The sequence below is a fragment of the Vombatus ursinus genome, unplaced genomic scaffold (assembly GCF_900497805.2).
Source record: "Vombatus ursinus unplaced genomic scaffold, bare-nosed wombat genome assembly UNPS02014772.1, whole genome shotgun sequence".
Lineage (NCBI taxonomy): Eukaryota > Metazoa > Chordata > Mammalia > Diprotodontia > Vombatidae > Vombatus > Vombatus ursinus.
Window position 1 is genome coordinate 27269010 of NW_020954550.1, and position 25728 is coordinate 27294737.

The 25728-nt window shown below is 37.8% G+C and overlaps 1 protein-coding gene across 2 annotated transcripts in view; it reads right to left on the reverse strand.

Annotated features, from left to right (window-relative positions):
* The window catches only part of PARP8 (poly(ADP-ribose) polymerase family member 8), a 215598-nt gene extending 190326 nt beyond the window's left edge, over nt 1-25272 (reverse strand). The window contains exons 1-3 of one of the 2 annotated variants that reach the window (XM_027863653.1): nt 24564-24730; nt 24377-24478; nt 23203-23257 (exon numbers count right to left, since the gene is read on the reverse strand). In XM_027863653.1, the coding sequence (XP_027719454.1) occupies nt 23203-23257; nt 24377-24478; nt 24564-24648 (242 nt within the window). In that variant the 5' untranslated portion in view covers nt 24649-24730. Of the gene's footprint in view, nt 1-23202; nt 23258-24376 lie in introns of both variants that reach the window. The other variant, XM_027863652.1, reaches the window with a different exon arrangement.
* Between the last annotated feature and the right edge of the window lie 456 nt (nt 25273-25728).

Sequence of the window (25728 nt, forward strand, 5' to 3'; positions counted from 1 at the left end):
TTGAGATTTCCCCAGGGACCAAATACATAGGCTTAGTGCCCTGAAATGGACAATCAAATCACCAATACCTTTGCTGGCATATATATTATGTAGATTGCTGCTTCTGGGTGACCTAGGGATTTCATTCAGATTAGAAGGGGACAGTGGCTGAGTACTGAGCTTGCCAAGTGGGTACCCCTGAATCCCTCCCAGTTCAAGGCACTGATCTACAAAGCTCTAAACAGTAGTCAGCCTCACAGACCTTGAGTTGCTGAAAGAACCACAATTTTAAAAGCTTAAAATGGAGTAAGTGAAAAATAATCAAATAACAATACTGAAATTGACAAAAAAAAATTGGGCTAACAATAGCTAAATAGTCAAAGATTATTAACAGTCAATTTTCAAAGAAAGAAATCCAAGCTATCAACAATCATATGGGGAAAAATGCTCTAAATCACTAATAATTACAGAAATTTCAACTTTTAAGTTTCCACCTCACATTTATCAGACTAGCAAAGGTGAAAAAGAGGAAAATGACAAATGGTAGAGAGGCTATGGGAAAACAGGTGCTCTAGTATGCTGTTGGTGAAACTGAAAATTGGTCTATACATTCTGGAAAACAGTTTGAAACTATACCCAGAAAGTTTCCATATATACCCATTGACCCAGCTAGGACTTTACCTCAAATAAATTAAAAAAAGGAAAAGATGCTATATGTACAAAAGTATTTATAGCTGCTCTTTTCATCACAGACTTGGAAAATAAGGACTAGGTGGGTACTGTAGCTAAGAAGTGATAGGATCTCCAATTAGGGTAGTGACTATGGGAGCAGGAAGAAGGCAAAGAACGTGAAGTGTTGCAGAGGTAGAATCCATACATGTTCCCAATGCCCTCTGGGTGACTACCAACTCTGATTTTCTTACACACTCAATATTTTATTACTCTGTGCCACACAGAAAGTATACTGATATTAAAAACATAGGTCTTTGTTTCAAGAGCAAGTTTTAAACTTGTTCAAAGCTGTGCAATTTCCCAAAAGCCATACAGATAAAAGACTGATAAGCAGGTAAAGATCATTTATTAAGCCATACTATGTGTCAGGTACTAGGCTAAACACTGGGGAAATAAGTGCAGGCAAGCAAGACAGACCCTGCTCTTATAGAGCTTACATTCTAATGCAGGGAGACAATATATAAAAGTATGGAAAAAAGGTGGAATACAACCCAGTCCAATACCTTCTACTCAATCTTTTTTTTTTTTGGCAAGGCAAGCAGGGTTAAGTGACTTGCTCAAGGTCACACAGCTGGTGAGAATCAGGTGTCTGAGGCCAGATTTAAACTCAGGTCCTCCTGACTCTAGGGCTGGTGCTCTACCCACTATACCACCTAGCTGTCCCCCTTCTACTCAATCTTGGACGAAGTAATGTCCCTCTTTAGAGTTTATCAGAAATCTCAGCCTTTTGCCTAAAATCAAAGGTGTACTAAAAACAAATTAATAGCTGCCTGGAGAGGAAAGGATATAAGCAGGACGTACCTATAAATTTAACCTGCTTTATTAATATTTTCTCCAACACTTTCTTAAAGTCTAGACAATTAACAAAACAGAAAATCAAGCTGTGATTTGTAGCACTGGTGGATTTTTTTTTTAGGTTTAAATCCATATACTGATAATTTAACAATCCACTTACAGGTCTGAGCTGGCTCCGGCACACCTCTGGACAATCAGGTATCCAACATAAACCCTTAAACTCTGAGGAAATGTGAATTACCCCTATTTCAGAGAGCCACAAGTAGCTAAGGACCACAGGCTTAGCACCCCCAAGTAGTCAGAAGCCAAAACAGGAAGACACATGATAGTATGGGGCTCAGGGTCAAAAAGTTTGTATTCCTTCTCTTCACTGCTTCCTATTATCCATCCTTCATAAATATTGCTGCTAATCCATCTTCACCAAGCCTCTCACTGGGCACCTGGTTCCAGAGGTTCTAGTCTCTCTCCCAGAAATAGAAAGGGAGGAAAAGCAGCTCAGCTGTCTATCTGATCACTCTCTGGTTAGTCCCTAAGCTTTTCCCCCAAACAGCCTAGTTTCTCCCCGTCCAGTGGGCCCAAAGTAAACCCAGATCACAACACTCTTTTTTTCACCTGGAGAGTTGGACCATCCAATTCTCTACACACTCTCATTATCCTACCCAATCCATTCCTATTGTATTCATAAAATATTACAAGCAAAATCATATATTAAAATTCAAACAACTTTTTTTAGCTCTATTCATATTTCAATCCATTAAGAAAAATAAACATAGCAGACTTAATGATTACTTATACTCCAAGGAAAGGGACCATCTTAACATTAGCATGATCTATACTGCTGTCTTAAAGTGGCAGATAACCTATTAAAAAGGGGCAGAGGAGAGAGGAAAATCCTGCTGAGCCTTGAATGCCTACGTCACTTTGCTGCTATATTTTTCTTTTTTACACCTCACAACTATTATAAATTTCACACTTCTACATTTCTGGGGTAACAAGGTCTTAATAATAACGAAAACCACTTCTGTACTTCTTCCTAGTAAGTAGAATTAATGTTACCATATGAACTGGAAATACTAAAATATTAATAGTTGCACTATAAATAGCCTCCCTCAGGTTTTGCTTCTTTGTATGACAGTTTCAATGATTTCATTATAATTTAGACATAGTAAAATGTTAGAAAGTTTCATATTCATGGCATAAAATGGAAATGTTCTTCAATAAGTCTTTCCTTTAGCTTCTTAAATTCTTTAAGGCAGAAATCTTTTTCCTCTATAAAATAGGGAAACTGCAAGACAGAGTAACTTTCAAAAGCTATACCTGTTTTCTTAGTGTGAAGTCATCTACACTGCATCCAGGTCTGGGCTACTCAATCAAAGAAAAATTGTCAATGGTCTTCAGACTTGTTCAGGGGATAAAATGAATCTGTAATTTCCAAGCCTTCTGAATTCAAGGGACCTTTTACAACAAAAAGCAAAACTAACACGAAGTAAAAACAGACAACTTCATAGAACCCTGCTAGAGCAGTAGGTTTAATTGCACATATAAATTCAGGTTTGCTGTTAATCATTCTTGACATCTCTTCAACTTTTGACACTTGGCCACACATCCCTCCCAGATGCTCAGTTCTCCTATGGCATTTGTGACTATGTTCTCTCCTGGTTGTCCTACCAGTCTGACAACTTGGTCTCAGAATCCTGGGTTGCCCACTTACCTTACAACTTCATTGTAGATGTCCCTGTCCCTCAAAACTTCATCCTGAGCTCTCTTCTAGTCTCGCCAATCTTTTCTTAGATAACTCATCAACTTCATCAGCTCCCATTCAGTCACCCTCACTACACAATTGGCTACCAAACCTACAAAGATAACTATAATCTCTGAATTCTAGTCATTCATTATAAACTATCTTCTAGACATCTCCACTTGCATATCTAATCAGCATCTTAAACTCAGTAAGTTCAAAATAGAACTTATCAGGTCCTAATCTCTACTCATTTTAAATACTCTGAATACTGTAATAGCTTCCTAATTGGCTTCCCCACCTCCCATCAACCCCCTCTAATCAATCAGCCACAAAGTCTTCCTAAAGCATGGACCTGACCAGGTCACTTTCTTGCAAATATTTTTAGTGGCTTCTTAATGCCCCTAGGAAAAAGATACAAGTGCCTCTTCCTGACATTTAAAGCACCTTTCCAAAGTTATTTCATATTGCTTCCCTAATATATATATATATATATTTAGTGTGTTCTAACTGAATTGGTCTATTAGCTGTTCCATAAATTCACTGTTCCATCTCCAGCACTTAGCATACTGCCTGCCACACAAACATTAATAAATGTTTGGTTGAATTGACCTGTCATTGTGCTTGAAGTAGACTGATAGTGGGGAAACATCTCTCCAGTTAAGTCAAAGGTCAAAGAAACAGAGGCACAGGGTTATGTAAATAGAGACTGCCATTCAGTCTCTATTTCATTCAACACTATAGTCCACTGATTCTATCCTGAAGGAGGCCTCTGTTATTTTAGAAGACTTCTTGCCCCCTCAGTATATTCTGGTAAGATTAACCACAGGAAAAAAAAACTTCCCTACTGGAATAAACCAGGTCTTTGCTACTCCAGAGACCCTAAAGTAAACGCAGTCTCCCCCAAATCACTAGACATCTTGTCCCTTTTACTCAAAGTCACAAATAAGGAAAGAGACCTAGCAGTTTCACTCAATAGGCTGGTTCCCTTTGCTGCCAGTAATGTGACCCTAAGCCTGTGTAAAATCTCACGTGTGTATCTCCCTTTGTTCCTTTGAGCACCTGGCAAATACCCATCAGCTGGTGCTAATTAAACTTTCTATCTAGAAGCCTTGACTCTAGATTTATTGACCTGCAGTCAAAGGGACTGATATGGGAGCAATAATTTTCCTAGAGGAAATTAGGATCTCCGGGTTGAGGAATGCCCTAAATTTACCATTTCAGAAAGCAGCACATACTCACACCTCATTTCTCCTTCCTAGAATCCAGGTGTACCATCAAAGATCAACTGAGCTAGCATCTCCTCCATGTGGGGAAGGGGGGAGTTTTGCAGGGAAGCAAAGATAATAACACTGTATCCCCTTCTAGAAAGAGAGCAGGAACTGTTTTGAGGTCTTTTGTTTGTTTCTTTTTCATCTGAATCCTTGATACCTAGTCTATCAAGCACCCGCTGTGTACAGAGATCACAGTGCTAAATTGCAAGATAAAGGTTTAGCTAAAATCCAGTCGCTATAATCACTGAGTTTTCAGTCAGGCAAGAATACTTGCAAACTTTCTCTTTGGTATTTTAACCTCCTTTATGCAAACATTCTCCCACAGCACTTAGTGATAATAAAACTGAATTTAAGGTTTGTGGGTTGTTTTCAGGGAACATGGCAGGAGAACAAATCAATCAAACATAGAAAGACAAAAAAGGAAAGTCTCTTGTCTCATTCTATCTGGGGAAACAACAAGTATATATAAATGTGCTGATAATAAAACACAAGGTGACTGGGGAGGGAGGGTACTAGTAGGTAGAAGGGGAGGAAATCAGGAAAGATTCCTATAAAATTCTTCTAATGAATCTTTCTAATAAGCATTGTCCCTCCCCACTCCAATCCATCCTCCAAACATCTACCAAAATGGTCTTCCTAATATGTCATCTGAGATTGTGAAGAGTTTCAATAAACTCCACAAACTCCCTATTACATCTACAAATGAAGAGAAGCTCCTATATGGCATTACAGTCTGATCCTTTTCTGTCTCTCCAGTCTTCTTACACATTGCTCCTATTCACACACCTCCCAGTCCAACACTTGTCATTCTTCATACATCTCCAGGCTTTTGCACTGACTGATACCCATTCATTGAGTGCTCTCCCTGAGGGAGAGCTCTGTCTCCTACAGAGACCTTCAGCCTCTGTGAATCCCCAAGGTTCCTTCAAGATTCAGTACAACCCCCAGACACCAAACTGTCTAAATGACATATCTAAATGATGATAATCTATCCATCCACTCTACATACACCCAAAGACTATGACTGGGTTTTTGGTTTGTTTTGTGGGGAGGAGGTTTGTTTACTGATTTGTTTTGTACCCAGAGCTCTTACCACAGTGTTTGGAAAATACTAAGCACTCAAATGTTTGCTGCTTGCTTAACTGAACAAAGTGAAGGAGTCTATGAAGTAGGATGGACAGCTGGAAAGACTAGGGAAGAAACCACAAACAATAATGGGTCAAAAGGACCAGAGGAATAAGACAAGGAGAAACCAGTAGAGGGCATAAGCAAAACAAATCCTGAGATTTGCTGAGGAAAAAAAAGTATGGCTCCCAAGGATCAGAGCAAGCCATTCTTACCAGCCGAGATGAAGTTCTAGATTACAATTCTGGACAAATGCACTCCATACAAAATAAATGCAAGAGTATAATTTGGACTTTTTTTTTTTTAAAAAAAAAACTTGATTTGAAAATATCTACACAAAACATGAATGCATTGGTTTATTTCATAGAACACTTGAGGTTATTTTTATACAGGAAATGTACTCTTCACTTCACTACCCCCAAGAAACCTGGCATGTTTCTAAAGAAACCTAACATTCCATGAAAGACAATTTGATAAAAATCCTGGACTAGGTGGCTTTTTTTTTTCAGTTCCTGCTCGGTGCTTCAGTTAAAAACTCCACCTTACTAAAAGGAAAAGCAGAGAACCAGAGCCAAAGGGTATTTTTGCCTAACAATCAACAAGCACTTATGTTCTATCATTTCAAGACTCATTTAAATGATTTTAGCTCAGAAATCAATGATTCAGAACACCCCCAAAAACATGGAAAAAAATCTTAACTGGGCTTAGTAGTTATCAGAAATGAATGGCGAACTTCATGGAAATACTGTTAATAGTTGATCCTGGATCTAGAGCTGGAAGAGACCTCAAGGACCATCTAAATCAAAGGTTCTTAACCGAGGTAGTGAACTTGCGTTTTTTTTTTTAAATATATATATATATCTGGGGCAGCTAGGGGGCGCAGTGGATAGAGCGCTGGCCCTACAGTCAGGAGGACCTGAGTTCAAATGTGGCCTCAGACCAAACACTTGACGCTTAGTAGCTGTGTGACCCTGGGCAAGTCACTTAACCCTGATTGCCTCACCAAAAAAAAAAAATATATATATATATATATACATATATTTAACTTTATTTCAATAAAATTGGTTTCCTTATAATCCTATGTATTCTATTTTATACATTTAAGAACATTATTCTGAGATGAGGTCCACAGATTTCACAAGATTGTGTCCATGACAGAAAAAATGTTAAGATGTACTAATGTAACTCAACCCTACACTTTTACAGGCCCAGGAAGGTTAAATGATTTGGCCAAGTTCCCAGGTATTTAGCTTCTGAGGCAGGATCTGTACCCAGGTCCTGACTCCAGAGAAAATGCCCATTAAACCGCAGTTTTGTGAAGGGCACCTCCCACATTAGAGAATTCCTTTCTTCTCACCATCTTAAAAATTCAGGCAAGAGCTGCTTTTGTTGTTAGGTGAAATATAAACAAGGTTTGAGTTTTAGTTCTTATGTCAAAGTTAAAACACATTTTTTTTTCTTTTCCTCAACTACCTAATTTTCTGTGACCACCGTCTTCATCGCCTGATGTCCATTCTTTTGTTGATACGTATCTCCAAACTTTGCCAAGATGGTCTTTGAACCAGTCTTAACTAGGCCCCTCCTCATTTCCCACTTACTTCTCTTGGACTTCCAGAACTTGTACTCTACCACCTTTGAGAAAACAACACCGACTTTTCATGGAACATCTCTGCAGTGAAATGAGACATTCTAAACAAATTTCCCTAAATGTTTTGAGGTACAGAATTTGTATCTCAGAATATCAATCAATCAACACTTATTAAGGACCTACTATGTTCCAGGCATTGTGCTAAGGGCTGGGGATACAAAAAAGAGAAGAGGCCGTTCATGTCTTCAAGGACCTTACAATCTAATTGGAGGGGGGCCCCACAACAAGGAAATAAATAAGCTATATTCAAGATAACCAATCAATCAACATTTATTAAGTGCCTCCTATGTGCCAGGCACCGTGCTAAGCACTTCAGATAACAAAAAGGCTTTGGCAAAAGACAATCACAGCCCTCAAGGAGTTTATGATCTAGGGCTGGAGACGATATGCAAACAAATACATACCAAGCAAGCTATAAATAGGATAAATAGTAAATAATTACTATAAGGAAGGCACTAAAATTAAGAGGAATTGCGAAAGGCTTCCTGTAAAAGATGAGATTTTAGTTGGAATTTAAAAGAAGGCAGGGAAGTGGGGTACAGTATAAACTGCCCTTATATTTTGAAAGGTGTATTTCTCACAGGAGGTACCCCTAGCAAACAGAAATACCAGCAATGCTTTTTTGTTAATTTTTAAGAAAGTGTCCTAAGATTACATTCATGAATTTTTTTAACCCTACTTCTCTAAAACCTAAAAATGATTTTTGGTTCCTGCTGTGATAGTAGAAATTTTAAACGAATATAGTAAGTCAACACAAGAAGTTTACCTATTAAATCAAACTAGAATGATGTAGAAAGTGTTTATATGTCTTCTTGGCCATAGTTCCATCATGTCAGGACCAAATTCAGCTGAACATTTACAATTCTCATTGAAATCACTTCAATGGAACTCTCTCTCTCTCTCTCTCTCTCTCACTAAAATCACATTCTCAGCCAGTCATCACAGAAGGATAGACTGTTCTAACATGAACCAATGGCCTGGCACATGTATAGCTAAAGGGAGAATTTGGCTCACAGTGAATTACTTAATTTTTCTCTTAGTTAACTAAAAATGAATCTGACCATTCATGAGAGTGATCATTTCAAATGCTCTAGTGATAATCAAGTAATGACTGCTTTTCAGCTGAAAAGCCAAACTTTTTTTTCTTTACTGCAGATCTAGCAGCAAAGCATTTTAATGAGGGATGATGACTGCATCAGCTGTTATCCACAAAGCCAATTTTAGCATTCAGCTTAGGTCTCCAACATCCCAATCTCTAAGACTCCATTTTAAGGAGATCAACCCTGTAGATACACATAAACTGACAAATGAGCTGTCATGATAAGGAATTTATTTAGTTGGAGTTTTGCACACTGACTTCCAAATAAGTCTTTTGAGTTTATCAGATTCCTGACAACACAATGTTTTGCAATTAGTTTTCTGTAAGAAGAGATGCTTCTAAATACAGGTGTATACAGGTGTATGTATGATATAACTATCCTTAGATCAAGGGTTTTTAGCCTAGGATCTGTGATTTTTTTAAATCTATTTTTGAAACTATTTCAATAATCAATTCCTCTGTAAGTCTATATATTCTATTCACTTTTTAAAAATCTTCTAAGAAAGGATTCACAGACTTCACCACACTGCCAAATAGTTTCCTGACCAGAAACAAACAAAATAAAACAGTTTAAAAACCCCTGTGTTAGATGATCACAACATTTAAGGTTTGCTGAGAGACTTTAAAGTATCTCAATTATCACAACAATCCTGCAAGTTAGGTGTTATCATTCCCATTTCAGATGAAGAAACTGAGGTTCTGGAAAGTTAAGTGACTTGCCCAAGGTCACAGAGCAACATAAAATTAATACAAAAGCATTTATTAAGCTATTACTATGTGCAAAGCATTATGCTAAGCTCTTGAGACAGAAATAGAAAAAGAAAATAATCCTAGTCAAGGCACTTATATTCTAATGGGGAAGATAACACACACAGAGAACATAAAGATGGCATCTATACACTTACATAGGCAGAATCTATACATATACATGCCCACAGCACTGTTAAAGCATCCATTTATCATTTCTATAGTAAGTGGGTATATGCATACACACATATTACAGATATATATACATAGGCATATAAAATGACAATGAGTACAAATGTATCTAAATAAAAAAGCTACAGGTAATGAGAAATGGCTTTAATATAAATTCCTTCCTGCATGACTAAACCTTAAATGACAGGTTTTACTTTAAAATCATTTGTTAACTAAAACTAACTTGGAGCTTCTTCAGCTTAATGACTTACACTGACTCAGAAACAAGTTACCTAAAATTCAAAAATCCTAAAAAAAAATTTTTTTAAATCATTCTATGGCTCTCATTTGGCCACCAATGCAGAAAGAAATCTCAAGGAAAAATGGTTTTACAATTGGCCTTTATGTATGACCTCACTGATAAAAGTAAGATAATTCATCAAATAAATGTAATTTTTAAATAAATTCCCTATTTCCACCCCACCATAAAATTCTCCAGAAAATAAATCATCATAGCTTGCTTACTAAGACATTCTACACTCCATTCAAGAGAATATAGTAAGAGCTTTTATTACAGGGGATGGTTTTCTATTTCTAACATTTCTAAATGGATTTCCATTTTTGTGCCAAAGAAGGCTCTCTGTTAGCTTATTTGATGAATGTAGATCAATGAGAGCCCTTATCAAAAAGGGCTTCAACTCCACTGAAGACATGGAAGTGGGAAGGGGAAATTAAAGACTGTAAGCACACATAAAAATAAAATACTCCAAAATGCAGATAAGTCAATGACCTGAAATATCAACATTGTCATTTCTCATCATAAAACATCTGGTGTTGCACTTTAGGTGGTTCGGGGCAAACACCAGCTGTCTGTTTTAGGCTGAGCCTTGTGGGGTGTTTGTACTTGGATGAGGTCATTACAAGTTCAAGGTCTAGTCATCAGTTTTTCTGGTTCATGAACTCATTTTGCCAGGTCATTCTTGGGTGATCAGCTCCTAGTTGATTGAAGCTAACCAAACTCATACAAATCTGACTGAGGTTTGATCAACCTATTAATTTACAATGAGAAATATACTGGCTAGTCAGTGTACTCTCTTCCATGTAAGAAAAAAATACCTGGAAAACAAAATTAATACCAGAAGGTTGCTTAAAGAACACAATAAAGGATTTTGATTATCTTAATGGATGGTGTCATTAGCATTTATGATAGCCTGATGTACCTACCCATCTCTACTACACAGCTATATCTATTAAATCATACCAGCCTGTCAGAATATCTCCTCCCCATAGTGCTGGAAATAACACTGCCAAATTCTTGTCTCTCTCCCTCTTTTACCTCTTCTTTTAAAACATTACCTCAGACTTTTGTAATTAATTAGACCACAGTGTTGAGAGTTACAAAATAACCCTAGCTGAGTTTCCCAAGTAAATTTGACCACAGAACATGTTGGAGATTGGAATTTACTGATAGACCCCATGAATGCTGCTGACCCAACAAACTACAGGTATAGGGTATCCCTTAATATGGGGAAGGGGAAGGGGGGGGGAAAGAGTGTTGCAATTAAATTTCAAATATAACAGATATATGTGTGTGTGTGTGTGTGTACCATTCACCCACACACACACACAAATAAATTGCTACAAGTAATATATTTTTATGAGCCAGAATATAACACTGAGCAGGTATAGTTTAGGTAAATATATCCCTCTAGCACCAAAGCCTCACAGGCTTGCAAACAGCAGCTCACTTCAGACTATACTTTGGGTAGGGTGGAGAAGGCAGAAGGTAGGTCAGTTAGGGTAAGGGTTTAATGATGCATATTCCTCTCTTTCCCATACCTGTGGTTCAGCTTCTCTCTTCTGTACACACACGTGTACACACACACACACACACACGTGTATATATATAAAATATGTATGTGCACATATAGAGACAGAGAGAAAGAGAGAGTGACCAACCTACCACCCCAACCCACTTTCCTGCAGGTATTCCCAGAAATCCTACCACTTGCAAAAGCTGCCAAAACCAGGGGTGGGGAACCTACAGCCTCAAGTTCACATGTGGCCCTCTAGGTCTTCAAGTGCAACCCTTTGACTGAATCCAAACCTCACACATTTCAGTCAAAGGGCAACACTTGGGAATGTAGAGGGCCACTTGTGGCCTCGGGGCCACAGGTTCCCACCTCTGGCCAAAACTGTTGCCTCCAGGGACATTCCCAAGGCCCTTTCACAGCCCTCAAAATTCTTGACATCATCTTGGCAGCCAAAGACAAAAGTAGACTATCTGCTTTATGCTTTAAATATGGCACTTGTCCACCAACTCCTCCAACCTGCACTTTTCACTCCTCTTTCTTCAGATTCAAGGATAAAAGAACCTCTCTGCTTTTCTCCTCTAGTTAACTAGGAAATTATGTGACATTAAAATTCTGACCAAATAATGGGGGTATACCCTATGTACCAACTGCAAATGGCACATGAGGGCCTGCAGTTCAGTGTTAACTGGTTATTTGCATTCATAGAATTGATTATGTAAAGCTAATTGAGTTTTTTATTTATGAGATCAGGATTAATCTACTTTCCTAAATTATGTTATTGATTATTTTTAATTTAGGTATTTTATATTGGAGGGTTTTTTTTCTTATCATATGTAAGTCACAAAAGTTTGTGGGTTTTTTTTTTTGCAGCCATTGCAATAAATACCAGATTCCCTGCAATGTTTTGAATGTTAGAAAAAAAACAATCAACATCTATATTCTAGTGGCAAAATTCAATTGAATAAACATTCTTGGAAGATATAAGAGGCAACAAAAGTTCATAGATACCAATAAATTAGAACTGTTCAAGTTAGCCATCACTTCATATCTTATAAGCACAAAATCTTTATGCTAGGAAACATGTTCAAAAGTAGATTTACAATATTGCTTAGCCAATTATATCTGAATATACCATACTTTCCTAAGTTTTCCAAGAACATTATTTCATTTTTAAAATAGTCTACAGGTGAAATCTCTCTTTGGAAACTTTCTGTTTCCCCTAAAAATTCTACAGGTAAAACTAATTTATATATGTAAATGTTAGCTATTATCATTGTTATTGTTATCCTCCCCCACTTCTTTCATTATTTCATCCACAAGCCTAGTCCTCAACAAGCACCATTCTCCAGTGCACTCCCATCTCAATAGCCCATCAAGCTCCAAGTAAGGGTGTGTCAATCTAATCAACCTAGGCAATATACAACCTCAGGGATTTTCCCAACCAAAATCTCCATTAGAATGAAAATTTCTTGAGGGCAGGGTCTGTTCCATTTTGTTCTAAGTATATACAGTATTTAGTAAAATTCAAGGCACAAAGTAAATCAAAGCTTTTACATTCATTAATTCATTAACAAGCATTTAAACAGTGGTCAAGAAGCTCAAAACCTAAAGAGACTAGAATTTTTTTAAATAATCCCTGCCCTCAAGGAATTTGCATTCCAAGGATATAATTTAAATAAATACAATAGAATTTGAGACCAGGTGGCCATCATTTGAGAAGGCTGAATAAATTAAGATATATACAAGTAAAAAATGACATAGGAAACAGTTTTAGACAAACCTGGAAAGACTTAGTGGATAGAGTGGCATAGTGGATAGAGTGCAGGGCCTGAAGTTAGGGAGTTCAATCAAATCTGGTCTCAGACACTTACTAGCTGTGTGACCCTCACCGAGTCATTTAACCCTGTTTGCCTAAATATTCTCATCTGTAAAATGAGCTGGAGAAGGAAATGACAAACTACTCCAGTATCTCAGCCAAGAAAACCCCAAAGGGGTCACAAAGAGTCAGACACAAGTGAAAAACAACTCAACAACATGGAAGATTTGTATTAACAGAAGCATAGTGAAGTGAGAAGAACCATAATAATTTATATAATAAAAATATTACAAGGAATAAATAAGGAAATCATCAAATCAGTCAAAAAGGATTTATTAAACACTATTTGCATGGCATTGTGCTAAGTGCTAGGCTTATAAAGAAAGACAAAAACACAGTCCCTGCTTTCAAAGATCTCAAGAATATAATGGGAGAGACAATATGTGGAAAAAAATTGTACATACATGATGTATTCAGTATAAAATGAAGGTAATCTCAGAGCAAAGATACTTGCAAATGGAGTATACTGGTAAAGGACTTTTGGCAGAATGTGGGAATGAACCAAATCTTAAAGAATGCCAGGGAAGCCCGGAGATAGTGGTGAGGAAAGAGAGAATTTTAGGGCACGTGGTGGAAATCAGTGAAAAGAAAGAAAAGTATATATAAATAGTTCCATGTGCATTAGACAGCAAAAATGAAAGAATTCCAGTGTAGCTGCAAAGTCTATGAAGGGGAATAAGGGGAATAAAGTATAAGAAGACTGGCAAGGAAGGAAGGAGCCAAGTTGTGAAAAGTTTTGTATTTTATTCTGGATGTTACAGTGAACCACCAGAGTTTGATGAGCAGGGGGGATGACATGATCATATGTGTGCTTTAGGAAGATCACTCTGGAAGCTGAATGAGGGATGGGCTGGAATGGGAAGAGAAGACCAACTAGAAGGTGACTGAAATACTCCAGGTGTAAGGTGATAAGGCCAGCAGGAGGTAGAGTATGTGTGAGATAAGAAAAGTGGAGACATACATACCAGAGATAAACTCTGATCAATTCAATGACAAACTACTATTGAAGAGAACCGGTGATGTAACAGGTTACCCACCTCCAGCCAGTGAGGTGATTAACTAATTCAAGGTAAGGAAAGAAATCTGTATCTGTGGACATGGCCGATGTGGGCATTTGTTTTGGTTGCTTATGCTTGATACAAGTTTGGGGTTTTTTTTCTTTCTTGGGGGTGGGATGGGTAGGAAATTGGAAGTAGAGGAAGAATAACTATAAAGGTAGCAAAATGGGGGGGGGCATGAGGGTTAGGGAGAACTAAGAAATCAAGATTGAATTACTGATTTATTGCTGAAGCATTTTTTAATGCATAGAAGACAATAGAAGGAAGGTCAGTAGGAAACTGAGAAACAGGACAGCTCTGAAAAATAACATGCACAATTTGTCATATAATTGGGAAAGAGATGTAAATTGTACCTGGTACAGATTCACAGCTACATGAACAGTCCTCTTATTCCCATCTGCACATCTTATTTAATTTGTTAAGTTCAGAATATATATAAATTTTTTAAAATGAGGCCTGGAGAGAACCCAAACCACAAAAGGGATACATCAGGCAAGAAAAACCTCCCTAGAGGTGGATCCCAAGAAAATTTGAGATATCCTCCTCTGGAAAATATATTGTCCCCAAGATATTCATAATGATAACAATAATGAATCACGCTTTGGAATGCAACAATACAATAAAAGAATACTCATCTAATATTAATAATATATGGAAAAAGTTCAAATAAAGGAATACAAAATTTTCTGTTTGACACATTATAAGGTCTAAAGCAGTAGTTCCTAATCTTTTTTAACATCAAAACATTACATGGAGCACAACAGGACAGTTATTGCATTAGAATCTACTGATTAAGAAAATACATCATAGAGTTACTATGAATGACCATTTATTATAGATAAATTTGACAACACCTACATATATTAGAAAAATAATAAAGGCTCTCCCTCTCAAGCTACTCTGTATACTTCATATATTTGCAGTTATTCATTTTATATTTATACTGTATATTTTATCTATGTATGTCTTGTCTCCTCCACTGGAAGATAAGCTCCTTGCATATAGACTGTTTCTTTATACAGTACTTGCATCATCAAGGCCCAGAGCTGACTAATACTTACAAAATACTATATACTTTAGTCTAAATAATTTATGGGTTTTTTTGTTTTTATTACCCTTGGTAACACTGACTATTATGCTGGTACTAAATAAAAACTGTTTGGTCATACAGATTCAGGGCTGGTTGTAATAGCGGTATCTCTTTTCCCTGTCACTCCTGCCCCAATTCTCCCCATCCAAATCCTTGGCCTAGTTAGGAACTAGTGATTCTAAAGGAAAATCTATAAACAATACATTTAAACTGAAGAGCAGAGCAGTCTGCAGTGTAATTTTGCTTCCAGGTTTGGCCTTTACGCAAAGATTTTAAAACAGATAGCCTTAAAAGAACCCTTACTTCATAACACTTGATGGAAGCAGCTGACTTTCAGAAATGAACAGTTTTACCTGAGTTAACAGGGAATCGAGTGGAAGCAATGAATGAATGAGGAGTGTATGTACTCTAATGCATTCTGAATGGTTTACTGTGAAGCAAATCTTTGGTTTTTACATATCACTTTATTTTCTTGGTTTATTAACTCCGTGACAGCAAATTTTTGTAAAATTAAGCACATCAGTACTTTTTAAAATTAGGCATAAAATCATCCACTGTTTTTGAAACGACACAACTTCAAGCAGAAGTGATATTTAAAATAGGTATGTATTAGCTTTAAAATATTAACATTCCAATTAATTTCACTTAACATGACAAACAGCATAATACAATGTATAGGTAGATCACTTGAAAATAGCACACCATAATTAATTCTGCTTTTAATTGGAAGGTTTCACCTTATTAGCCATAATTCTGAGCATTTAATGTTAAAATTCATGGTTTTGAAAAAAATCATATCAGATAATTAAATAGAGTGCACAATAATTTCTTCCTAGGAGCACACTCAACTGGTTAGTATCTTTGGGTACATAATAATAACCAAATCAGTTGTGGAGGTATTGGAAATACCAACTACAAAGTTATCTTTCTTTTAAACTAACTTGAATTTGTCAAAAGCAGACTAGAAGTATCTATTCATTTTGTGTTGTTAAAATATAAAATATAAAACTCCCTGATATCCCTGATGCCTCATTATCATCTAAGGATGACTCAGTATTCTTCAAGGCCACGCCAAATAGCACAAACTCTGTGGTAGGTCCCACCATGACAGAAAAGGTTGAGGACAGTCTAAACAACTAAAGACCAACCTAAGTTGGAAGAAGTTCATCACTAAAAGGCTAGCCATGAGTATTGGCAGGGGGAGAGGGGGTGGTGAGAAAGACTTACAAAAACTTACAGAAAAGCTTATGATCTTGTTTGGTAAAAGAAATACCAACCCTGAGGAATTGGCAAATCTATTAAAGTTTTAAACAAAATACTTTAAATCATCTTAACTTTGAAGCCATTTTAGGCATAAAATAAGACCACATAACCACATGAAAGTAATGTGATGTGCTAATTTTTCAACATACTTGGTCATTTCAGTAATATCTGACTCTTCTTGACCCCATTTGGGGTTTTTTGGCAAAGATACTGGCTTGATTTACCATTTTCTTCTCCAGCTCATTTTACAGATGAGGAAACTGAAGCAAACAGGATTAGGTGACTTGTCATGGGTCACACAGCTTGTTAAGTGTCTGAGACAGGCATTGAACTCAGGTCTTCTCAACTCCAGGCCTGGAGCTTTATCCACTGTGCCACCTAGCAGCCCCTTCAATATACTACAATCTCTATAATATGGAATTCAGCATGATGTGAACTCGGTCATTCAGTGAAGAAATTACCTAAATATCTCATTATAAAAGAAGTTGGATGACATGGTTATGTAAGAATTCACATACAGAAAAAACAGAATATATGACTTGTTACTATCAAATTTTGGTATAAATGGACAGTGTGGCTTAATGTATTAGTGCTTAATAATGCTTTTGTTTTTAATAAACACATTGATTAAAAATGAGCTGTAACTATTCACTGCTAGCTGACAAATCAAAATGGTTATTAATGAGGCTTTTTGCTTTATATTTCAAAATACGAGTTTTGAAAAGGTGTTTGAGGTAATGGCAAGAGATCTTAATGGAATTATTAGGTAAGCAGCCATAGATATGGTACTAGAGCTCAAATAAGCAGATGGATACATGAAGATGAGTCACACATGTTCATATGAAATACATTAAGATAAGCACATTTCTTATTAGTTCATCACATTATATAGGGGTAGCTGAGCTCCTCTTACCAATTTTATAATTTAGAAAAAAAGGCTTAGTAGTATAGTGCAATACTAACCTATTTAATTCAACAAGTATTATTAAGCACAAGGTACAGAGTTGGCCTCTGGGTATAACTGGACAAGAAAAACAAAACAAAACATTGATTTTTGCCACTAATTAGGATGATATTTAACAATTTACTCAACATTTCTCATTGTGTAACAATACAGCCTTGTTCTCTTTAGAGAAGCCATTTTACTCTTTTTGGCCTTCTTGTGAGAGAGGTTTGAATGAGTGAATTGGACAGTCCAAAAGAGTGGTTCTCAAGCTTTTTGGTCTCAGAACCCCTTTGCAAAAATTACTGAGCTTTTATTTATGTGGTTTATATTTATTGACATATAACATGTTAAAAAATAAAAATTGATGTTAAAGCATTTAATTCACTTAAAATGACAACCCATTACATGTAAACAAAAAATTTTATGAAAAATAACTACATTGCAAAACAAAAAAAAATTAGAAGGGTGGCATTGTTTTACACATTTTTTACAAATATCTTTAATGTCTGTCTTAATAGAGGGCAGCTGAATTCCAACATCTGCTTCTGCAATCCATCTGTTGTGATGTTATTTTGGTTGAAGCAAACATGAAGAAAATCTGACCTCACACAGATAGGCAGTTGGAAAAGGGAGTATTTTACTAGGCAAATGTTATCTTAGTATTTTTCTGAAAATAGCTGTGACCTCACAGACCCCCCCAGTAGAGTCTAAGGGAAATCTAGGAGTCCTACAATGACACTTTGAGAGCCACTGATCTAAAACATCCCTTTCAATGCTAACATTCAAGAGATGAAAGTAAAGAGGAAAAAGTTCAGTATCACTTCATTCCTACATGCCTTTCCTGACTCCTCTGATAAACTTTTTAATTGCTTTTGTTCTCTGACAGAATATAAGCTGCTTAAGGGCAGGGACTGTCTCATTTTTGTCCCTGTATCTCTGGTACCACCATGAATGGTAAATAAGAAATGTTTAGGATCATTCATTTTTTTAGAGCTAGAAGTGGCCTCTTAAGAGGTGATCTAGGGCAGCTAGGTGGCACAGAGCTCTGGTCCTGGAGTCAGGAGGACCTGAGTTCAAATCCAGCCTCAGACACTTAACACTTACTAGCTGTGTGACCCTGGGCAAGTCATTTAACCCGATCGCCTCACCATAAAGCAAAAAAAAAAAAAAAAAAAAAAAAAGAGGTGATCTAGTCCAATCATAATTGTTTAACAGATGAGAACTAATGCCCAGAGAAGTTAAGTGATTTGCCCAAGGTGACAAAGGCAGTAAACAGAAGAGCCAGACTTCAAACTTGATGTCCTTGCAAGATCACACTGGTCAATACTTAATAAATGCTTTTTTACATTGAACTGTTTAGTCACTAGCCACATTGGTTCTGAAATGTGAGCGAATCCATGGCAGAAAGGGCCCAAGAGACCAGATGAAGAGAGAGTCAACTTCACAAGAGATGGGCTGAAGACAGATGCTTATGTCCAATGTATATAATCACTCAAGCATGGCCACCTATATTTTGATAAGTTTATCATTAATCAGTATATTCTACACTAGCTCTCAGTTAGCTTTCTAATTGGCCCATAGTCAAGAGAAATATGGTGAGCAGAACCAGGTGAATGTTGTACACAGTAACAGCCATGTTGTACAATGACTAACATTGATAGACTTAGCTCTTCTCAGCAATGCAAGGATCTAAGACATCTCCAAAGGGTCTCATGATGGAAAATGCTATCCACATCCAAAGAAAGAACTATGGACTTTGAATGCAGATCAAAGCATCCTATTTGATATTTTTCTTCTTTTTGTTTTGTTTTCTTTCTTGTGGTTTATCCTATTGGTTCTAATTCTTCCTTACAACATCACTAATGTGAAAATATGTTTAATAGGAATGTGTGTATATATATATATATATGTGTATGTGTGTGTATACATATACATATATATATATGTATATGTATACACACACACACATATATATATAGCCCATATCAGATTGCACACCGTCTTGGGGGGGAAAGAAGGGAAGAAAAATTTAAAACTCAAAAGCTTATGAAGGGGCAGCTAGGTGGCGCAGTGGATAGAGCACTGGCCCTGTAGTCAGGAAGAATTGAGTTCAAATCCAACCTCAGACCAAAAACTTGACACTTACTAGCTGTGTGACCCTGGGCAAGTCACTTAACCCCAATTGCCTAAAAAAAAAACAAAACTTATGGAATGTTGATAAATTAATTAAATTTTAAAAAACAGAACTATGAAATCCCCTCTTTCAATCTCAACCTTTCAGTAAAATCCAGAATTTATGGTTGAGCCAATGAAACTAGTGTTTCATAAATTTACCTAGACATTACAAAATTAAGCATAAATGGTCATTGTTGGATTTTGTATTATTAAAAACTGCACCTATGACATGTAATTTTTTTTTAAATCCCAGAAATAAAAAAAGCTCTGTCTTCCACATGTACATTCACCAACAATGTTCCTTTGCTGACACACATTTATTTGCTTTCACAGTGAATTTATGAACATGCCAATCTCCGTTTCCTCCACATTCAGGAACTGAACCTGAATTAAAAAAGAATTAAATGGATGCTTTATGCAACATCAAACAAAGCTGTGCTAGTGCTGACCTGACAATATTTTTAGATAATAATCCATGACACCTAATCAAGGTGACCACCATGTTTCCACTGCAGAATGGAAAATGGTAGCATCATTTTGCCAGCATTGGGGGATGCTCCACAAAAACACCATTTACTACCGTAAAACCCTGACAAGAAGCAAACGATCCACTTAGGAAGGTTGGTTAAAATGGCAACACATTAATGAATAGGCTTCCTCTCCTCCCCTGCCCTCCATCTGAGGAACAGAGTGGGGACTTATGTTCTTGTAGAGTTTGCTTACCTCTACACTAGAGCATTTTACAATTTCATCACCACTCAAAGAATCTGATTCCTAACCTGGCATATCCACTATTTATCAGAAATATTCTCTTCAAATCCGGCCTCAGACCAAACACTTGTCACATACTAGCTGTGTGACCCTGGGCAAGTCACTTAACCCCATTGCCTAACCCAAAAAAAAAAGATTAAAAAAGAAATATTCCCTCAATCTGAACTCTGAGCCAGCATTTGGGGAAAGCAGGGAAATTTGGGGCCTCTCAAATGTTCAAGGCTTCTCTAGACAGAGTTAGGGAACTGCTATACCAGAAAATTATTACATACTTTCTTTACCTATCAAGAAAAAAAATGGGAACTGATTACACTCAAGGAGCTTAGGATACTGGGATAGATTTTTTATTAATGGGGGGAGGGAATAAAGATAACAGGACTTCTAAAGGAAAAGATTGTTTCTACACAAAAGGGAGCCAATTTAAAGTAACAAGCATAAAGAATCAAGCACTTGGTGATACTCTGCCAACATTTGAGCAGTAAATCCTGCCCAGTCAAAGCATGACAAAGTGCTTCACATTTTGAGAAACGTTTCTCCACTATCATTCTAAACCTATCATGTCTAAAAGTAAAAGTTATTATACTGTCACAGTATTTTTCATATCTAAAGCCTACATTATTTAACAAAGCTGTAACCAATAAGTCTTTTCTTATGAGCAATATATTAGAATAAATTTTAGTTTTTAAAAACGACTTGCAACTAATTCAAGGAAAAGTGTCACAATAGGACATAGCATATTGTTTCACTTACAACTCATCTTGATGTGGAAATCATTCAACTCTGATTTAAATGAATGGAATTCTGTATTTATGTATAAGCCACCCACTTTCTTTAACAGGACCTTAGCAGGGAAGAAGAAAGACTTTTACCTGAAATGACTCTAAACTCTCCTAAAATATAATGAAGCACACTGAAAGGCACACTGTATAAAATGGAAAAGTATTATTTTTTATTCTTAGCAGCTGTTAGTGATTTTGGAATGCAAAAATTGAAACTGAACCATTATACATTCTCTAAAAAATGAACAAAGATTTTTTTTTTCCTAAAAGGTGCTACACCTCCATCAATTGAGATAAACCTGCATAGGGATTATCTCTGATCATCTCAGAGATGCAAAAGTCTCCTTTTTCATGGGCAGAATTAATTACAGGCTGTTGTTTTTTGTTTTTTGTTTTTTCACGAGGCTGAACCATCATGCAACAGTTTTGTCATTTGACTAAGAATACAGGTTGTCTTAACCAAATATCCAGGCCCCAGGGATTTTAGTCAGCTATTTAGTAAATATTACATAAAACCAGAAAATAATCCTATTCCATGAAGAACTACAGTATTTGGAATGTTAACACTACAAAATAAAAAAGGGCATCTTTTATTATTTCATTTCAACCCTCTGGTATTAATGATGAAATAAAATGACACTCATCTAGTCTCTAAGCATTGCTACACTTAAGAACTACAGCTTAAATACTTTCATGGTAATGGACCCACAGAAACATCTAGGATTGTATTTCAAATACCCAATTATGTGGAAAAGTTTTTAATGTATCACTACATAGATAGCACATTATTATTAAATATAAAAATAGGCAATTATAGTGGGCACATAGCTTTGTCCCTGGGACATCAGGTGCAGCGGCCATGACTTAATTTTAATCTCTTCTGTTCTATTGAATCTTTCTCATTCTTAATTACGAACATGAAGGTGCTAAAGGAAGTTAAGAAATATTATATTTTATTAGCTCTCAATATACATATTAATGTAGGTTTCAGTCACTCACCATTCTATTGTCCCTTATTAAGGCAAATCAATAAATCATTAGAACAAGCATATAGCCCAGGTTAAGAAACCTCATAGAATAGACTGTAGTAGTGAATGAAAGCTTTTTGAACTGCAAGAGCTCAAACTAAATGTTTGCTTTTGGGGGGCTTGAGGGTTTGTTTTTGTTTTTTTGTTTTTTGTTTTGGTCAAAGAAAACTTTCTATTACAATTTTCACATCTTTCAAAATTTCTGTTAGCTGGGTGACAACATTTTGAACTGTGTCAAAACCAGAAGGCCAAATGATTCTACAAATACATTCTTCACAAATCTCAACATTCTAACAAAATTTGAAAACAATTCTAAGCAACCTTGAGCTGTAAGCCTAATGAATACAAAAAAAGTGCCATAACAGAAACTGATTACAGAATTTTTAAGATGGGACAAGAAAACAAGGAAATATTTTGTTAATCTTTCATTTTTAACCCTGCTTCCTATATACAAGATCAGACTTGTGCTCTTTCAAAAATGTTATAGTTTTGATATTCAAAGTATGTATTCAAAAGATGAGTGGAAGGAGCAACTAATAGCATCCAAGTAACATTTAACTCTCTAAACCTGCCACCAAATTTGAAAACCAAAACAGAGCACTCTGAAAAAAAACAGGAATGTTATTTTGGTATAGTTCATCTTTACCAAAGTATACAAGATAAAAATATATACAAGTGTAAGAAGAAACAGCACTTTGGATCAACTTGTTTTATTGTGTCTTCCGAAATTTCCTTTTCATATGTAGTTTTTTTTTCCTTGATGCTAACACATATGGCCCATCCATGTCTTTGAGGTACTTTTAATTTCAATTATACAGTTTAAGAATGTAAATCTTACATAAAACATATTTATGGATTATGTTCATGGCTGCTGGTTGGATTTTTGTTTTTGTTATGTTTTTTAAAGGTAAATACGTTTGCTCCGGTGATTTATAATCTAGTGAAGCCTAGATTTTTCAGTGTAAGTATACTTTCATAGCTAAGGAACAAGCAAAAGAAAAAGTCTCACACACACACACACACACACACACACGAGAACAAAGGAAACACTAACGTGTGAACAGGAAATGAAGCAACTCTGTACACGTAAGTACCTTTTGGTGCCTCCAACGTAGGTGAAAGTAAAAGTGGAGTCTGAGTATCTGAAATCTGAAACGGGAAGTATTATTGTTCTATTTTATTACGTCTGGAGACATTTTTAAAAGCATAATTTTGCCTTTTTTGAGGTGGGGGGGTGTGGTTGGCAGGAAAGGGAAGGCGTGGAGGAAAGGAGAAGGTTGCAAACACCTGAGATCTCCATCCCATTTTTTTGCTGGGGGTGGGGGTGTGCGGGGGGAGGAGGGGAATGTGTGGTTTAAGGAGCTCGTGCAGCAGAAAAAGCCCCTCGCAACAAGTGCCCCGATGCTATGGCAACGGCGGGAATTTCCATTGTGAGAGGCGGAAGCAAGCAGCAACAAGCCAGGCTTTCTGCTTCTAAATAAGGCTCCGGTGTTGTTGGTTTCTTGTTTTTTTGGTTGAGAGGAGGGGGGGATGCAACCGCAAGGTAGGGGCACTAATAGGCTCCGGAGCCCCTGGCAGACCGATTGCAGGGTACTGCTTTTTCGGGGAGGGGAACAGGGGTGGGGGGGGCATCCAGATAGTGCTCCCAGGGTCAGCGAGGAAAGGGGGACTGGGGTAAGGGAGGGCAGGGAACGGGGGGGGGGGGCGCCGAGAACCCCAGTGGCTGGGAGCTGAAGGCAGCAGCCTTGCCCGGCCGCCGAGCGGTGCCGACCGGAGCCCCAGCTCCATTCCACGGCCGCCGCCAATCAATTCATTGCGCAAACCAACTCCTTCCAAGCCGTGAGTCTCGGCCGCCCGCTAATGGAACAGCGAGCCGGTGGTGGGCTTGGATGGTTCTCGGGATCTGTTGGCGGCGGCGGCTAAAAAGCAAGCGCATTGCTCCAGCAGCCTCAGCTCCTCGCTCCGAGCACCTTTCCTATCTGGTTTCTGATTCTAAATCTGGTTTCCCCAGACAGTGGGGTGACAAGGAAGGGATAGCAGGGGGTGGGGTACGATGGGAGGGGGGTGTGTGGAAGGGAGAAATACTGAGCTCCCCCTCCCCCTCTTTCTGACACCCGATCTCGTTACTGTGACTGTTGTGAAATGACACCCGAAATGGGGAAAAGCAGCCCCCAGGCAAACAAGTCGTGCTTAGAGAACGGGGGTAAAGCGGGTGGAAGGAGCTGGCACCGGGGTCTGAGGAGGAGGAGGAGAAGGAGACAAACTCACCTGCAAACAGGCAGTCCTTCTCTGCCTTGGACTTCTGTATCACAATGTCGATATCCTTCTGAATTCTCTCTTGCCTTGAACACATCCCCATGAAAGAAATCCCTGGAAAAAAAGCAGTCTCTGTTTCCAGCCCACCCCACCCCCCTTTCTCCTCCAGTTTTCGTAAATATTCAGTTAAAAATGAAACCTCTGGTTGAGGTAGGGGATGAAGCAGAAGTGCTTTCCGAAGTGATCCAGGGTGAGACGGGAGGAGGGGGAGGTCGATTTTGCATTCCCAGATGTGACCGCCCAGCTGCCTCTTGCTGCTGTTTGATTCCAATTTCCTCTCCTGACAATAGATCCAGAGGATGGTGATGACACTGAGTCTCACTTTCTCCCTCCCCCGCCTGAACCACCAACAGTGGTGGGCTGCTAGTGCTGGTGATCGGAAGATAATAACAACGATAATCACCGGCGATGGCAGGACCAGCTCGGAAAGACAGACAGGAAGCAACTCATTCTTTGACACACGCGCACACACACACACACACACAAACACACACATGCATGCATGCACACACGCACGCACCCACACTCGCTTACACACATATACACATTCAGACTACAGCCTGACGCTGAGACTGCTGCAGCTACGCCAAGCCGCAGACCCTCCCCTCTCTGCTACTGCTCACAGCCAGAGACACTCCGCCTGCCACACGTACAGACTGCCCGGCTGCTGCTGCTGGCTACTGTGTCTTTAATAGTAACTCCCCGCCAGGGCAAAGCCTGGTTTTCCCCACCTCAGACCTCCCTGCCTCCACCAGGGTGGGAGCTGGATAGGAACCTGTAGGTGGAATGCTGTCAGACTTATCAGTTCTCCTACCCTCCGTCTCTTTCATGCATTTTACTCTACTTTGTCCCTAAATTGTGAGTAATAGGAATACTTGAACCAGAGTAAGTAGAATAAAGAAAAAATAAAAACCTGAAAAATACACAAACCTGCTCATATTATGCAAGGCAGAAGAATCTCTAAAACAACTTAAGCGTATTCCCTACCTACCTGGAAGCTTTTTCTCCTACACAGCAGAGGCTACTGTCACAGCGTTCCACCAGGGGAAAATTGTTCTTCCTCGTTGGAAATTCTTTTTTTTGCTGCTCCCTTCTAGGGCCCATGTCTTTTTATTCTCCACTTCGAGGACTCATCAGGGCTTTCCCGCTATATTCCTTTGCCCATCACATTTCAAGAATACTGACCAATAGCTCTCTGGCACAAGTGTGTTCTTATAATACAATGACCATATTTCAAACCCAAATTGCAACTCTTGTTCTCCCAAATACTTTGGTGGCTATTGTTTCCTATTTATATTATTTGT